Below are 18214 nucleotides of genomic sequence, written 5' to 3' on the forward strand. Positions count from 1 at the left end.
ATTTCACACCCTCAGACATAGTTGTGATAGTGCGCGGTATAAGTATGTTTTAACATTAACATTAGTATCACATAGTATACTAAAACCCAACACATACCTTCAGCCTATAGCCTCTTGCTGAATTTACTGGACAGCATTGGGGCTGCCTTTTAATGCAGAAAAATACTCTTCAAGCATGCTGTGTTTCAGAGTACAGTCTACTTGTATCCCAGCGCTACCAAATAATCGCTCAGCCATTGAAATGTATCACTTATTATAGCAGAATAACAGAGCACATTCAAATCAATGCAATTCAGTACCGATGGCCATTTTCAGCTGAACAGAAATCACCTGAGTTACAGTTAAGGAAAGATGTGCATGGCAAGGTATAAAACAAAAGCCCTTTGAAGAAGGCACTGCCATGCAGAGAAGAATGGCCAAAGAAGAACAAGTGGACCCAAGCCACAGGGAAAAGGAAACAGATAGAATACTTAATGACAGCTGTGTGGTGGGAGCATTGGGCCATGTTTTACAAAAAAACAATGATCTATGGTGGGTTTAAAAAGACTCGAAAAAAAACACTTTCAGCTGAAAAGTACGATAATTAATTTGAACCCACGCAGTCAACACATGCCGGAATGCCACCTAGTAGCCATCGCTGGAAGTTCACTATAACTTTGGTGATGTTCTGTAAACAAACGCTCCAAGCACAAGGCTGCCCAGACTATGCTGCACTGATAATCCCTAATAAGGGTGAAAATGGTATGTAGTTGTCTGGCAACCTTGAGAAATGCCTGTCTTGGGTTGATAAAGCTATGCATAAAGAACCACTGCCCTGTAAGACAAGGACAATTTCCTGCCTGGGGCTAAAGGCTTGCATTTGAGCTGATTTGCATACCCACGATGCCTTGCTGATGTGGCTCTGAACTGGAGGTGAACTTCCTGCAATGACTGATAGGTGGCATTGTGGCATGTGTGACTTGGCTAAAATGAATTATATACATTTCTCGCGCACACATCGAACCTTTGCAAGGATCGATTATTTCTTTGCGAGTACCACATTGATCCGGTGGATGGGAAATACATGCATAATACTGTGCGCAATCTCTGACCACAGCTCTGTTTGCCTCACCTATGAAAGCAACAAGAAACTCTGGGTAATGCCACACTATGCCCCTGATTCATGGAATTATTTACGCATAAAACGCAGATTTGCGCACCTTTCTGCCCGAAAATCCCAATACCTCAAACAGGGATTTTCAGGCAGAATGGTGCGCAAATCTGCATTTTATGCGCAGATAATTCCATGAATCAGGCTGTATGTCTTGAGAGAAAAACTCATTGTAAAGGAAGTAGCTGCGTGTATTAGAGAATTGATCAGCTTAAATCAACCAACACATATGTCTTACAACAATTCTTGGGATGCTTTTAAGGATTCGGTAAAGGGGCGTCTACTGGCGGATGCATGCAGGCTAGCTAAGATAAGAATGAGGGCATCGGAATCCCTTCAAATGGAAATTAGGGATTTGGAGGAGGCTTATAGGGAAAATGGGTTCAGAAAATCCTTCACGAGACTACAAGATGTACTAAGACGCTTGTCTTTACTCAAAAATATCAAGGCCGAAATGAATCTGCCAGGTCTGAAGAGGACATTTTATGAAAAGGGATCTAAACCCTGAGAAGCTGCTGAGTAATATCTTAAAGGCTGAACAACATAATTGTTACATTCCTGCGATCATAGATGAGACAGGAATTAAACATCTAGGTGAATAGCACAACGCTGAGGCTTTGGCTGACTTCTGCCAAGACCTCCACAAACAAGAAATGGGAAGCGAAAATGACAAGTTGAGATACATTTCAGAGGCGGAATTACTCAAGCTCTCTGCAGAACAAAGGGAGGAGTTGGACTCTCCCTTCACTCAAGAGGAAGTGTGGTGCACCGTTTGCATACTCAAGATTGACAAGGCTTTTATGGGCTATTTTAGACAACATTCAATGGAGAATTGGAAACTCATTTGTTCTCTGCTAAAGAACCATTGGTAGAGTTATTCAACTCTTTCCTCAACTTGGGAGTGATCATGGACACTATGCAGTCCAAAACTAGGAAAGGACCAATAATTCTGCAACTCATTTAGACCCACCGTCCTTCTGAATGTAGATGTAAAAATATTCACCAGGGTATTAGCGACACAACTTAGGAGTTTGACCAGATATTATACACACAGATCAATCAGGGTTCGATAAGGGCTGCCAAACGTTTAGCAATGTGCAGAAAGTTATTCATCTGATTCGTAATGTTGTACAATTGTCAAGGGGCCCATACACCAAGCTACTTTTAGACACAGAAAAAAGTGTTAGAAACAGTGCATTGGGCTTTTCTAAAGGGAGCACTAGAGGGGTTCGGATTCGTAGAACCGTTGATATCATGGGCATTCTCATGTTATGTGAACCCAAAAGGATGGATCAAAGCCAACAAGAAAATATCGGGACCAGTTATGTTGGGAAGAGTGGTGCGAGAGGGATGACCACTATTTCCGACCGTTTATTTATCATTGCAATAGAGCCATTTGCGAGAAGAGTATGGGCCAACCAGGGCATTAAGACTTTCAGGTTTGGAGACCAGGAATACAAAGTATAATTCTATGTTTAAGACTGGAGACGAGCATTATGCTTATCTTCCTTTATTGCTACTCTCCAACAGCCCTTCAAAACTTAAAACGTTCTCTTTTTTTTTCTAAACAGGAAACTTCAATAAGAGGTTACTGTTTCCCACAAGTTTCCTTTTTATGGTAGTATTCCTGTTGTACGTTAAACCTATGTGGACCTTCTCCTTCACCACAAGTCGCTTCCTGTCTGGGTCCCTTCCTCTTTCTTTTGGCTGCTCTTCAGCAGGGAAGTTCTTGGTTGCTTCACACTCTATAATGGTGCTTATGTTTTAGTACAGAAGGTTTTTCTTTTCAGGCTTATTTGAGTTAAGCACTAGATATTACTATGTAGCATGTTACATTTTGCAGGTTTTGTTGTTAGAAATGCGGCGCCACAAGGATACATTAAGAGAATTCGATAGTTGAGCGGGCACGATCTGAGCGTAAGCTGCAACGCAACCAGTTGGGGTAGCATTTGTTCACGGTAGGGGGTTGTACTAGAGGAGTTGTGAGTGGATTTGCCCACATTAGGACTCCATCCCGTGCCACGTTACATGATATATTAGAAGAGCTTGCACTCGCAGTGCGTCATGGAAGGCAGTTCCCCATTAAAGGCATTAAAGGAAGGCATGTAGAGGCGGTGACACAGTGAAATACATTGCCGGAAATAGGACCACACCGACAGTCTGTGAGACAGTGCTGCTCATGGGGTCCGACATTAGCTTCAGGAGATCAATCTAGTGATAAAACATATTGGCCCTCATTACGATACCGGCGCTAAACCATGGCACTATTAGCACCATGGTTGGTGCTGGTATCGTAACGTGTCCGCCATGGTGAAATGGGGAAATACCGCCCCATTCCAAGGTTGGCGGGGCGGTATTTCCCCATTTCCCCATGGCCCTTCCCCATTCCCATTTTTGCCCCATAGGGCATAATGGGAATGGGGAAGGCGCTAATTACGGTACCGCAAATTGCGGTACAGTAATTAGCACCAAGGTCCCTTTGCGGTTCCCTACTTTAACGGCTGGTTTGCACCAGCCGTTAAGGTCGGGTCCCGCAAAGGGACCTCGTAATTAGGCGCTAAGTGGTTAACGGCGCCGCAGCCTTTTAAGGGTCTGTTAACCACTTAGCGCTGGGGTCGTAATGACCCCCATTGTGTGTGGTGCAGGAAGCACGAGCAGGGCGTTAGGAGCCAGTGTTAGTGGTTTAATAGATAAAATACCATTGGATGTACAAGCCCAGATTAATACACTCACATGGCTCAAAGAAAGGAGCAGGAAAACAGAGTGAGTGGATCCAGGAGGAACTGATTCCAGAGGAGAAGAGAGACTTCACACTATGCTTTAAGAAAGTGCTTGGGGGTCTCTGGTACAGGTAGATTCTCAAGGGGTAAACCCCCTTCAGGACAGGTTGGAGGTCCTGGAGACACTATTGGACAAGAAGACATTGCAGTGGAGTGCTGGTAGGAGTGGAGATAGACGGGCAGCCAGTCCAGGTGGGGGTACATCCTCAAGACACCACAAGACAGGAGTTGAAAGTCAGGGAAGGAGACAGACCCAGAAGAGACATCACATGATGGGGTAAAAAGAAAGCCCCAGGAGGCTGCTAACACATTCAACAAACTAATGGACGCCTTCCTCCTCAAGTCAGCGATGTCCAGCCTCATTCTCCCTTCCCCAGAGGTGAAAAACAAAGGGGATACAGACACATCCATTGATGATGACGCAGATGATATAGATGATGATGTGAAGGATGACACCCCGGATGGAATGGATGTTGCCATACCAGTAACAGATACAAGCGCAGTGGGGACTGTACCGGACATCACAGAAGACATGTCAGAGATGTTTGAGCCAGACAGTATCAGACACACAAGGTCCACAGACTGGCTTCCCTCGCCCAAGGTGGCGTTATACATGGCTCAAAAGATGAGAAAGCCATAAGAAAAAGAGACAAGATTTTGCATGAGAGCAGAATGGCTTAGACCTGCTCAAACAGGTAAAGACACCTGAATTGGATCCATAAATGATTACATTCATAACTAAAGCATCTAAAGACATTTGCAAGGGAATGGACAGGGCATAGGAAGGATGGCAAGATAAGGTGCTCAATTTGGCAGAGCCTATCACCAAGATTATGGCCCTCACGGAAAGAGCCATAGACACTGGGGAACCTGTAGATCCGTGCGCGTTAGCACATTGGGCACAACGTGCAGTATGCATGCTCGGAAATGACAACTGTGCATTGTCTTCAGAGACGAGGAGAGGTTTACTCCTGCAGATAGACAACAAACAAGGTGACCTCACCTCTTACAAGGCAGATGAGATGGCACAAGGATTACTCTTTGGCGAGGCTTTCGTAAAGGATATGAGCAAGTTTATAGGAACATTTACAGCACTCGAAAAAGCCCAATCATCCATTAGAGAGATCTTTCCGAGACGGGTTTTTGCAATGACCGGTCGATACAGAGGTCAATCTACCGCTTGCTACAGTACCCAGAGGAGAGCTCAAGGGCCATGGGCCTAATATTGGGAGAAACTGCAGCAAGACGCGTTTTTCCCCAGCAGAGGATACAGAGAGCGCGCAGGAGCAGAGGCGCGTACAGACACCAAGACGCACCCAGAGGCAAGTCATGACCTTACACGATATCCGCTGTTGGACGGCAGGACAGCGCAATTATTGGTAAATGGGCGCAGGCTTTCAAGCGATGCATGGGTTATTGAGGCGGTAGAGGGATTGCAGTTGGAATTTGTAATGAAACCCACGCAAGCGCAAATCCCCCACAGATTCAGATCTCGTGGCAGAGAGGAATCTCCTAGACTCAGGGTTGGAATTATTGTGGAGAAAGAGTGCCATAGAAATGGTGGACCCATGGTCTCAGGGTTTCAACATCAACAGGTTTTTAGTACACCAGAATAACAAAGTAAGCCCGGTCATCAACCTCAAATGCCTGAACAATTATCTTGTTTAGAGACATTTCAAGATGGAGGTAATCCATGTTTTAAGAGATTCCCTCAGGCGAAACAATTGGTTAGTATGAATAGATCTAAATGATGTGTACCTTACCATACCAGTGATGGAGAAGCAGCCTCCTTATTTAAGATTCATTTGGAGAGGGCAATCTTGGCAGTTCAAGAGTCTGCCCTTTGGCCTCTCATCATGACACCTGTAGAGGCCGCAATGAGACAGAGAGGCATAAGAATGATAATTTACTTAGACAACATCCAACTGATGGCATAAGACAGTCGGAAGTTGCAAGCGCAGGTGGACTGGATGAGCAGGTTGCTCTTGTCACTCGGGTTTCTAGACAACAAGGAGAAATTGGTTCTTACTTCGAGCAGATATGCAGAGTTCCTGGGGTTCACGATATATACCAGGAAAGCAACGCTAGATTTACCAGTTAGGAAGATGAAGACAATAAAAAAAAAGAGTTGAGAGTGATCAAAAGAAACTTATTTCGCTTCGGGGTCTAGCCAGAGTAGTGGGTCTACTAGCATCTTCTATTGAGGCGATTTTTCCTGGGACACAGCACTACTAAGCGCTGCAAAGGTTAAAAATAAGATACCTTCAGGGAGGAGTTCGGTATCATCAGGTGACATCGTTAGACAAGGAAAGCGAGGTCGAGCTGCAGCGGTGTTTGAAGAGCATGGAGGCATGGAATAGTTGTGGCGGTATTTGGAGATGTTCCGGATCTGATCATAGAATCAGATCTACGCAGGTCAGGCCTGGGGGGCCTGATGCAGTCAGTTACAAACAGGAGAAAAATGGTACCAAGCAGAGAAAGATCTGCACATCAGTTGTCTAGAACTGCTAACTGGATCCATAGCGGTAAGAACATTCGTGAGGGACAGTGCTCAATGTTGTATACTGCTGCGGGCGGACAGTATATCAGCTGTGTGATACATAAACAAGCTGGGAAGAACAAGGTCAAGGATGCTAGTGGAATTAGCAAAGGACTTCTGCCACTACTGCATCAAGAAAAAACTCTCGATTACGGCAGAGTAACTTCCAGGAGAGAAAAACAGAAGAGCAGACTGGAATTCCCAGTATCTACAGGATTCCAGCGACTCGATGGTAAACAGAGCCATATTCTCAAAGTTACTAGATGTCTGGGTGCCGATAGACACAGATCTCTTTGCGTCCAGACTAAACACCAAGAGAGTGAGATATTTCAGCTGGAGTTTAGACCCCGGGGCACAGGGGACGGATGCTTTTCTGCAACAGTGGGCGGGGGCGGTTCATTATGCGTGTTCCTCGTTTGCAATGATAGCAAGAACGCTGGCCAAAATACGCAGGGAGAAGGCAGAGGAATGATAGTGGCGCCATACTGGAGATCGCAAGCAAGGTTTCTAGGTCTGCTGAGATTTTCCAAGGATGATTCTGTTTCAGAGAATTGACATACCCAGTGGCAGCAATACATCCATTGGTAGAGTCGAGGAGCCTCAATCTACTCAATCTACTGGTGTGCCGGGTTTCTGGTGTAGATGGAACATGCTAGGAATTTCAGAGAGGGCTGCAGAGTACATCACAGTATCTTGGGACCCATAAACACTCAGGAGCTACTGTTCCGCATGGCAGGTTTGGGAGACCCTCATTACAAGTTTGCCTGTCTTGAGAAAAGTGCTGGTAACAACAGTTACCGGCACCCTTTCTGGACTGGGAAAATACAAGTCTGCCGGTAAGGGCTGTGAACTACCAGCAGGCATGACCTGCCCATAGATTTTTCACTGACGAACCGGCACCGTTACCTTCAGGGTTCCCCTTGACATGGAGTCCGATAGGATTCCACGGGAACCTACTGACTTTCCACTGCCCATACTATCCCAGTATTACTGTGATATCGGGTGGCAGAAACAGTAAGGCGAGTCTACTGATAACCCGCCGGTGCTATCGGCGGGTTACCAGCAGACTCACAGTGGGGGCTTTGGTGCGGACAGCAGTGTGTTCATCCCGTTCCTGCCCCTGTAGTACAGGTGTTGAATTTCCTGGCGCCGCTTCCACAAGAAGGCAAGGCATTCTGAACAGTTGGGGTATACAGGGCAGCCATCTCAGCAGGACATGACATGGTAGACGGTTCTCCGGTAGAAGAGCATCCAGCAGTGATCAGTCTTATTAAGGGGGTAAAGATCACCAAACCACTTGCCCCCAAATATTCAAAGTTTTAGGATGGTAACGTACTGCTTAAATTATTTGATCAGTGGCAGAGCAATGAACTGTTGACAGATCATCAATTGCCTAGTCTTGTGTAGGATGGTGTCGGATGTAAAGGCACTGGAGTTTAACAGGAAGGTGTTTTTTTCCAGAAGGTGTGGTGTTTACTCTAGTGCAGCAGACCAAGGGCAACTCTTCAGTGATATTTTATCCATACTTCCCAGACAACTCGAAGCTATGTGTAGCGAAATGCATTTAGTATTGTGAGGAAAGAACAGCCGAAGTACAATCACAGAGTGTCTCACAGCTTTTGATAGTGCGTAGGAGGCCTTTTCATGTGGTAGCTTCCGTCACCATTCTAGATGCGTAAGAGAGGTAATGTCCATAGCAGGTTTTGATATAATGACGCTTCGAGCACATTCAGTAAGGCGTGTAATTGCTTCCAAATCATTTAATGCAGGAGTATCTTTACAGGATATTCTTAAATCAGCAGATTGGTATAGTGATTCCACTTTTAAAGCATTTTATTCTAAACCAATATCCAAAATTGCAGCTACAGTTATGGGGAGCTTTGAATAAACATAATGCTTGCCTCCAGTCTTGACATAGACTGAAGATTACCCAGGTTTACAGCTCAGGGAGTCTTGATTCTATTTAAGACACAGAGGAGAGCATTATCCCTCCCAGAATACACATCACTGTGGCTCACAGTTGAACGTGTAATACTAGGAAGAAGGAAGCATATTCCCTACCCTAATTATCATTTTACTCTTACTACAGGTGAGGAGCAGAGGAATGGATGAGCATCAGTGGGTGGCCTGAAGGAGGTTCGAGTTAGTATGTTGAGTGAAGTTCTGCAGTAAAGCTCTACGTAGAAGTTCGTACTCAGTGGACAAGAGATGATTCTTTGGTTTTGGGGCAGTTCTTAAGTTCAAGGAGTTTGTTTAGCGAGTGGCAGTGTCAGTTTCAGGACACCCAAAAGAAAGAGGAAGGTACCCAGGCAGGAAGTGAATCGTGGTGAAGGAGAGGGTCCTCATTGTTTGAACCGACAACAGGAAAACTACCATAATAGGAGACTTTTGGCAAACAGTAGTCTTTTATTGAGGTTTTCCGTTGAAAAAAAAAAAAAAAAATATATATATATATATATATATATATATATATATATATATATATATATATATAAGTTTTAGGTTTTGAAGGGCTGTTGGAGAGTAGCAATAAAGGAAGATAATCATAATGCTTGACTCTGTGTCTTTAATATAATCAAGACTCCCTGAGCTGTAAGCCTGGGTAATCTTCATTGTTCGCTGACTATGTGATTATGTCTCCTTTGGTAAAATATAACAGAAGAGATAACTAAATTCTCCAGAGATCAGGGTTTAAATTAAATGCCTCGAAGTCAGAAGGTATGGGATTGGACATGCCTAAGGAGGTCCAGGAACAAATATTCAGAGGGGTAGATTTAAATGAGCAAAGAAATGTGTATGGTATTCAGCAGTACAGGTTACTAACACTATCGCTGAGTTTTATAAAACTAATGCCCTACCCCTGTTTGACTTCATTCGGCGAGATATAAACAAATGGAATCACAAATTACTTTTTTGGTTTGGGAGAATCAATATAATGAAAATGAACATGATTCCTCACCTCCATTATTTAATTTTTTAGGCTCCTCCAGTCCCAGTTGTAGGATGGGACGTTTTGAAGCTGGAAAGAGACCATTTAAAATGTATCTGGAAGGGGAGGAGACCAACAATATTACACAAATTGGTCACGAAAAGTGGTGAGAGAGGGGGGTTGGCAGCCCATACCCGATTAGTTATTATGAGATGTCTCTGTTGGGCATCCAGGGAGAATGGTCGATAAGCACCTCAGACAGGCAATGATTAGAAATGGCTAGAGCAGTAGCATGAACCGCTCTCTGGAAGCTAATCTGACTGCCTACGAGAAATATACCCAGCATGCATCAACCTAGCCAGAAGATCAGTCTTGAAGGTGTGTAACCAAAAGACAGAGAGAAGAGGACTTGGGATGTTCCCCTCCCCTTTCTCACCCCTATATGAGATCCAGAGTTTGCACCAGGCCTTGACCCTGGGAGATTTGACATATTGAAGGGAGAGGGTTGCGCCCGTTGATGGTGTAGGGTAAAAAGACAGTCCCAGAGAGACAGAGATGGAGAGACCATGCTATTGTGAGAGTGAAGCTGGCTAATGTGGAGTTCCATTGAAATATAAAAGCCAGTACAAAACAGTGATTTCGAAATAAGGCCTAGTGAAATGGAAAGAAACGATGTAAAACAGCAGCAGTGCACATGGAAAGAAAAGGCTCATTGGAAACACTGCACATTTGGAAGATAAATAGGAGGAATGGACAGCTGTGATACGAACATGCTAAATGGCCAGACTCGGGGCGACATTGCGGAAGCCGATACCTGGTTCTGCACTTTTTACAGTACCTGCCTAGACTAATGATTTGTGTCTAGAAAGACACTACTATACATCAAATCACTTATGATAAAGAAACAAATAGTAAGTGACCATGCATTACTAGAAATGGCTCTACTGTGGAAAGGAAAGGCCAAGTTGAAGATGTGCTCAAGGGAATTAACAATGGGGGAAGAAACCGACTTAGAATTAAACCCGCTAATATTCCGAAACTAGCAGAAAATCTGGCAAATAGCATCATCAGTAGTAAAAATACAACTGAATATAGATGGATGCTAAACGATTTTCAAGTAAAAGGAAATCCTAAGGAAAAGCCCACAATTCAAAGGAAACATGCGTATAATAAAGAACTAGTCAAGAAGCGAAGGGAGTATAGAGCAGGGCAAAGAAGACTATCCCGAAGCCTCCTCCCGGACAAATTAGATCTGATAAAACGGAATAGGCAACACTATAAAAACTGGCTAAAATCGTCAAAAGCATGGAGAGCACAGGGTGATGTAGAAAAAATGCTAGCGGCAGTAACAATGGGGAACGCACGCTCCTTGTGGGAAATAATAAATAAGGGCGATGACCTCCAATCGGCCACAAATACAAATCAAATAGCAAAAGAAGTCTGGGAGAATCACTTTACTGCACACTTCAATGATGATTCGGACCGAAAACAACTCCAAGATAAGCAGAATGAGACTCTGTGGCTTATAGACATTGACAAAGATGACATAACAACGAGAATCAATCAGCTAAGCTCCTCGAGAGAACCAGGGCCAGGCGGTATTTCAAATGGGATGATCAAAGAAAATGGGGAAGCTTGGGCAGATTTCATCCTGATACTATTCCAACAAATTTTAAAAACCAGAAAAATACCATCATCATGGAAAGAAGCCTTGATTGTCCCGATTTTCAAAAAGGGGGACCGGATGGACCCAAGGAACTACAGGCCAATAGCCCTGTTGGACTCAATTGGAAAGATCTTCTCATCAATCTTGCTGAGAGATCTTAAAAACTGGGCCATAAAGGTAGGCATCCTTGATAATCATCAAACGGCCTTAATGCTAGGAGTGGAACCTCCTTGAACCTGTTCTTGATAAATCTACTAAAATCAAGAGTAATGGACACACAAGGGACCCTTTATTTAGGGTTTATAGACCTGGAACAGGCATTTGACACTGTCTGCAGAGACCTCTTATGGACAAAATAAAAAAATTGGAATTGCCGGGAAGATCTAGTGGAAGCAATACAAGAACTTTATACAGACACTACATTTCAAATAATTATGTCCAAAGGAGGAGAAAAAACAGACAAGATCAGGACCTCTAAAGGCAACAAACAAGGGTGTGCCCTGGCTCCATTTCTGTTCATCTTATACATGGCGGACATGCAAACATCGCAAGCAACAGTTTGGGCTTTCCCGCCAAAACTAGAAAATGAAGATCTGCCATGGGTCATATACACAGATGATGTGGTTTTTATCGACCAAACGGCAATAGGATTGCAAAGAAGATTGGTGGAGTTTAAGAACTACCTGGACAAAAACAAAATGAAAATAAATATAGAGAAATCCAGAATTCTAATAATGAATACAGCCCGAGGTGCTAAGAAAAAAATCCCCTATACGTGGTCACTTGAAAATCAAGCCCTTAAAAGTGGTGGATACTATAATTTACTTAAGCGTGATGATAAATAAAAACATCAATGAACAAGCCCAACTTCAACTTGTAAAAGAAAGACTAATAAAACTAACCGCCCAAGGTAAAGTACTGCACCGAAGATATGGAAGATATTCCATGAGTCCAATTATTATCTTTTTCAAGCAAAAGGTGATACCAGTCCTCCTGCCTTACGGGGCAGAGTCACTGCTAAATTTAACATGGGAAACTTGGGGAAAATTGGAAGCATACTTTTGGCGGAAAATACTCAGAATTCCAAATTGCTTGCAAACTGCCACAATTAGACATGAACTGAGGCTCCAATCCATGGCCTCCATAGCCCTCTGGAAATCACTATCTTTATATCGCAAATGCATCATTGAGAAACCAGCGGCTCCCTTCGAAATTTTTAAAAATACACCAAATACTAAAGAGGAAAAAATCTTGGGAGCATGGAAACAAAAATGTATAGATATACTACTATACAATGACATTGATCTAGAAACCATAAAAGGCAACCCAGATAATGCTTAAAGACGCCTAAAGGAAAGAGACTGGCTCGAAACTGATACATTAAAAGCAGAGAACAGACATTGCTTGAACATTATCTGGGAAAAAATGCAGTAAATCATCTCCCAGTATATATGAAGAGATTTCCATCGCCCATTTATTGTGATCTCCTGATGCGATGTAGACTGAACATATTACCATCGTGGGAAGTGCAATGTCTGAGAAAGCAGATATCTGAGCAGGCAGCCCAATGTCGATTCTGTATGAACCCAGAACTAATCGAAACTACAAGGCATTTAGTCCTCTCCTGCCCAGAACTCCAAACAGTAAGAAATAGATTTCTGAGAAAATCACTGGCACAAGTTGACTATATTGTCGAGGGGGAATGGTGGAAAAGACTAATGACAGTTCATAAAATTAGTCCGACACTGGATGTCCTCAAATTAGTAGAATGGATCTTCAAGGAAATAAGGGCTGATGATTAACATTTAGATAAGTGAATACCAACAAACTGGGAGATTAATCTACACATAAGGAGTCGAAACTCTACTTGATCATTTGTTAAAGGTTAACAAAGGATTATTGTTTAACCAATAAAACAAAAAAAAAACAACAAAAAAAATAGGAGGAATGATCCCTGACATTTAAACAATAAAGTCAAGTGCTAGATTGTGTCTACTGATAATACAATACTTAATTTTCCTCATATAAAATGACAGCATGTAAAGAGAAAGGCCTAATTTGTTTTTGCATAAATGAACACTGGTTCTCTATGTTAACCATGGTCTATTTATGTGCATTCGATTAAGAATGAATCTACCTCTGTTCTAATATAGTAGAAAAGAAAGATTGTATTTGAAACCCCATGCCCAGGTATAATGTTAATTATTCCATGTAAGCACATCTTGACGATTTAAAGCTCTCTTTTCTGAAGTGTGCATGCAACTGGTGTTTTACCCACTGAACTGAAAGGTCTGTGCCTTTCAAAATTTGAGCTCAAGACCTTTGGCTAGCCTCCCAGGAAAAGCAGGCCTGGTTCAGTGAAATATACAAAGAATGATGAGAGAGGTCAAAATTACAGGATGTACGGATAACATGGCCAACAGAAATGACCCTTAAGGTCAAACCTCCCCATAAATTGTGCATTAGTTCCGAGCAAAGACCTTTGAAGCCAAGAATGAAGAGCGTAGAATAAACATTGGGCCAGCAGATGGCCTGTTCAAATGTTTAAAGATAAATGCAACATAAGGAACGAAATGGTGGGGGCATAAGAGTGAAAATAGCAGCACCTATTATGCAGTGCCATTGATAAACATTAGACTCCTTTTCCCTAATAGAAAGAAAATTGTGCATCCCATTGAGCCCAGCCCAGATTCATTTTAAAAGGTATAAAGTGCCCGTCAGGACCCATATAAAATCGAAATATTTGTGATGGATGTCATTTAAGTTATGATCAAAATTATGATTTTGGCATTTTCATACATCGGAGGAACTGGAAAAATGGATAGAGTGATAGAAAGTGAAAATTAATGTTGGAAGTATGTAGTGTCAAAGTTGTAACTATTACAGCGCAGCCACAAAGCGCGAAAAATGGTGGCTCCACCCAGGAAGGGCGTGCCGACATAAAATTAATATTGGTTGACACGCCATAAAATGTAGAATTCGAAAATATATAGATTCATGTAGTTATCTGAAAAATTAGGGTAGGTGCCATGTTAGATTTTTAGAACACAAAATGTAAAACCCACCTGTGATTTTGGGATGACACATTTTTCCTCCTCCCTCAGCTTCCATAATCCATACCTTCCAACTTCTGGTCCTATCAGCAGCCAGTGGGTGTCTTGGTGGGAGGTTAAGGGAGAAAACTGGCCAATCCATAGAGTGACTTGTGGATCTTTATTTGACTTTTTGACTCTTGGGACCTTTCTTTGGACTTTTTATTTTCCAGGTAACTTTCCCACTATATTGCTGGGACTTAAACATTGCGTGGGAGACTGAGACTGGGGACTCTAGAAGCTAGCTGGACTCGCCATTTGAGGAGCGAGAGGAAGTCTGGGTCCTGGGGACTACCCTTGACCGAAGCCTTTGACCAGATCTTTGCTGCCCTCACCAAGGAATTAACTTGTATGGTTGAAAAGAGATGTTGACCTCAGAGGAGCCCTGCGTTTTCGGCTTAGCCCACTACAGCTCTCAGTCTCATTTAGTGTGCGGTTAACAACCTGTTGTAAATCGTACTTCTAAATGGTCCACTTAGGGACAATTTCCTTGGTTTGGTCCTAGTTTTCTGAAAGGTGGCATATTGTGACTCTGCCAGGGTGTTGCCAGACCATAGTCTGTTGAAAGGAAGGGGAGGTTTGGGGAGGAGGCGATATTTACTGCAATATATGTACAACTTTGTACAGCTCTATGCTACACTTCTGTGTTATGTTTGTGCTCTATAAAAATGTAAAAGAAAAAGAAAATAGCTGTCACGCACCTACTATTAATTTGCATACTGAGGCATTCTTCAATGTACCGGTTCATACATTGGTCTAGGGGGGGGAGGGCGTAGGACTCAACCACTCATAGGTTTCTCTGCAGGAAATCTACAATTGCCATCACATACACTGATATCGGGGAAGGACGCAAAAAACCCAGGAAACCCACAACTAGCAAACCCTCTAATTACAAAGACATCCTTCAGAGCCAAGAGGACATGTACATGGGAGGGAGTGAATAAAGTCAGTGAAACATAACATCACATAAGGTAGCATAACTATAGTTTAAAAATCACATTTGCAGTGAAGTGCCTACAAGTTCCAACATGCAAAGTACATTTGGCTACAGCGCTAGGATTAGCAAAGGATGTCTTATTTGCAAGTTCCAGCAAAATCAACGAGGAAAGTCAGACGAGACAAGACACTGGTACATCTGCTAGACAGCAGGGCAGGAGTCAAACAAAGAACTTGGACATAGAACACCCCCACTCTCACCCATTCCACATGACATCACTCTTGCTGGACGGTCACAGGTGGAAAGCAGGCATAAAAGACAAGATATAACCATTAGGTGGTAGTGCACAGCCCATCCTGACCACCAGCCTTACAGGGTGAAGGGGCGTGCGAGGGATAATAACTGAGAACTAAACACAAAATTATCACTTATTTCGGGATAGTTATTAGTACTGTTTTGTGCCTATTTCTAAGCACTCTCCATTGTGGGCAAACATGGCGCAATGAGGCAAGGGAGATGTAGTTATGTGCCCAGAGTGGAAACCAATGTGAACACGCCAGCCTCCTGGCTAAAATATTGTGCACTTAATGTCCAGACCAGATCTCTTCTGTGAGCCACTCCTTAATTCCCATGTCCAAGTTCATGGGTGCCTCCACCAGAAGTACAGTACAACATCAACAGGCGACAAGCTACCTCTGAGGACCGCAGCCAAACCCAAAATACTGCCATTATTTTTATTTTTATTGCATTCAAAATGTTTTATTTTCATAAGAACAAATAAGAACACAATATAGCGTTAATCTACTAAATATTCACACAATCAACCAAAGTCAGAACAAAAATACTGCCATTATAAAAGCAAATCTAGAACATCTGGCAATGTACAGAAAATCTTAGACATAAAACAGCAAGTCCTTTCTTTACTACATGATGTTGAGGTCCAGTAACCCATAAGGCTGCTGAAAGCAAAAAAATGAAAGCATAAGAATTAACATTATTTAAAGATTCAGTGCTATGATATATAGAATAATAACTATTCCACCGAGGAAGTGACATTTGAAACACACCGGGAGCAAAACTCAATTTGTTGATGAAGTCACTCTGAGGTGGCATAAACTGGTGGTTGAAAGATACTCATCTACAATTGTATGTTCTGTATGCCTCCTCTCCCTTTCCCACCTCCTGTACTTTTCCAGGGGGCCAAAATTGCACAACATCGAGGAATATCTGGCCTCTGGCCACTCTCCCTCCCCCCACCCTTGTGTAGTACCCTCCTCACATCAACCAATAGGGAAATATATACCTGGGATCATGCCACCCTCGCCCCATTTTCGTGTGACCTCTTCGCCTCCTTATCCAGCCCTGTGGTGCTGCCACCCTTCCCCCCCCCCCCCCCCCCCCCCAACATCCTTCAGGCCCCTTTCTCCTCCCTCCCTGCAGCTTTCCCGTGTACACTGCTGGAGCTGTTGATCTGGTGACAGGCCTGCTGGTATATTATTATCAATGAGAGAGGTCACACATTGCAGCAGGCCACTGAATGCGAGTGGCACTCCTTTTGGGAGCGCTGTAGCCTGGTGTCTATTCGATTTGCACACCTGCACCTCTGCCCCTCTCATAGCACAGTGCACAGTTTCAGAGGCCTCGCACCAAGCGCAGCGCGGGCTTTTGCACGGCACCTTCCACCTATTCTCCTTCCCTCGGGTATGAGACACTTTAGTCTCTGCTGTGACGCATGGCAATTATTAATTCCACACTGCTCTGCTGTGACCTCACAATAGAGGAAGAATGCATTTAGAAGCTGCAATTATTGCTAATGGCTTCCTATGCAAGTCATACATGTATCCATCCCCGGCTTTGATCTGCGTGTGCTCGAAAACCAAAACCTTTTGGAATCGTGTGACCGGAAATTAAAGGGCTTTCCCAACCTTTTAACAAAGTTGTTATTACACCGTTAACCTTCAGGGGCTGTGGCAGGCAGGAGTGAGACCTTCTCCTTAAGCCCCCCCACCCACCGAGTAAAAACAGACTTTGAGAACCTTTCAAGCTCCATCCGTGACAAGAGAATACACGCGGTGACTTTCCCTCCAGTGGGAACTTGTTTTTGTAGCAAAATGTGAATAGAGAAAGACCAGCTGTGCCGCCGGCTTTATGAATGACAGTGTAGCCTTTCCGTAACCGAGCCGTCCCTGCGCCCCTGCCTTTGTGTAAAGCCGTGCCCCGCACTGTGAGTCTCAGCCACGCCTCGCCAGAACTTACCAGCGCTGGAACTCTTTGAATCCTGTATCCAAGTTTGTTCAGGGGGGCTGCTGGATCCATTATTCCATTTTCAACGAGGGTACGGGGGGCGCGCTAGGATCCTGAAAGTATATACACCCGGTTCCCGGTGCTGGCTAAAGGCTGGGTGGAAAGTGTACCGACCCAGGTCCCGTGCAGTGTGCCCTGTGCGCCGGTTCGGTCTCTCTGCAGCTGGAGGGAGGGCAGGAAGGAAAGCCTATAGCATGTGAGCGAGCTCGGAGGGGGAAGAGGCTGGCCAGAAGGCTGTCCTGGGATTGATAGCAGGGATTTCTGGAAATCTAAACACTTGAGCAGGAAATCTCAGGGCTGCACAAACATTCCCGGCGCTGATGCCCCCCCAGTCCAGCGTGCTGCAGCTCCACTTACACAGGCTGTCTTCCTGCTGCTGAGAGGGGGCGGGGAAGGAGGGAAAGCGGGTTTGGGGAGGGGAAAGCTGAAGCGAAATAAGCATTTCTTGTCAGTGAATCAGCCTCTTCGTCTGAGTCGGACGGTCGCTCCTCACTCATGCGCTACTCTTGAGAGATATGAATGAGGAAGAGCGTGCTGTGGAGTTTCTAGCATATTCTCTAGTGCTTTTCTCTTTATGTATACGTGAATACACACTTAGACGTTTACATGCGTGTGCTTGCTTGTAACAGTCTGCGTTAGTTTGTCTCGCAGCGTCCCTCTCCGTCCCTGAAAGTCCTTCTCCCCTCTCGGAATTTCCTCTTCGTTGTTTTGTTGCCATGGACCATCAAAAGCGCCGCTGTCTCCCTGCTAGAGTCTTTCTCTGTTCTTGTAAATTCTATATTTAATTCTACTTTTAACCGTCCTTTCGTTACCTCGC

General features: G+C 43.9%; 1 protein-coding gene across 4 annotated transcripts in view; it reads right to left on the bottom strand.

The window, feature by feature from the left end:
• Positions 1-17765, bottom strand: part of ASAP1 (ArfGAP with SH3 domain, ankyrin repeat and PH domain 1) — a 2617237-nt gene extending 2599472 nt beyond the window's left edge. For 2 of the 4 annotated variants that reach the window (XM_069621634.1, XM_069621632.1), the window contains exon 1: positions 17350-17542. In XM_069621634.1, the coding sequence (XP_069477735.1) occupies positions 17350-17409 (60 nt within the window). In that variant the 5' untranslated portion in view covers positions 17410-17542. Of the gene's footprint in view, positions 1-17349 lie in introns of all 4 variants that reach the window. The other 2 variants (XM_069621633.1, XM_069621635.1) reach the window with 2 other exon arrangements.
• Positions 17766-18214: the final 449 nt, after the last annotated feature.

The sequence above is a fragment of the Ambystoma mexicanum genome, chromosome 5q, assembly GCF_040938575.1.
Source record: "Ambystoma mexicanum isolate Mex_15411 chromosome 5q, UKY_AmexF1_1, whole genome shotgun sequence".
In the NCBI taxonomy this organism is placed as follows: Eukaryota; Metazoa; Chordata; class Amphibia; order Caudata; family Ambystomatidae; genus Ambystoma; species Ambystoma mexicanum.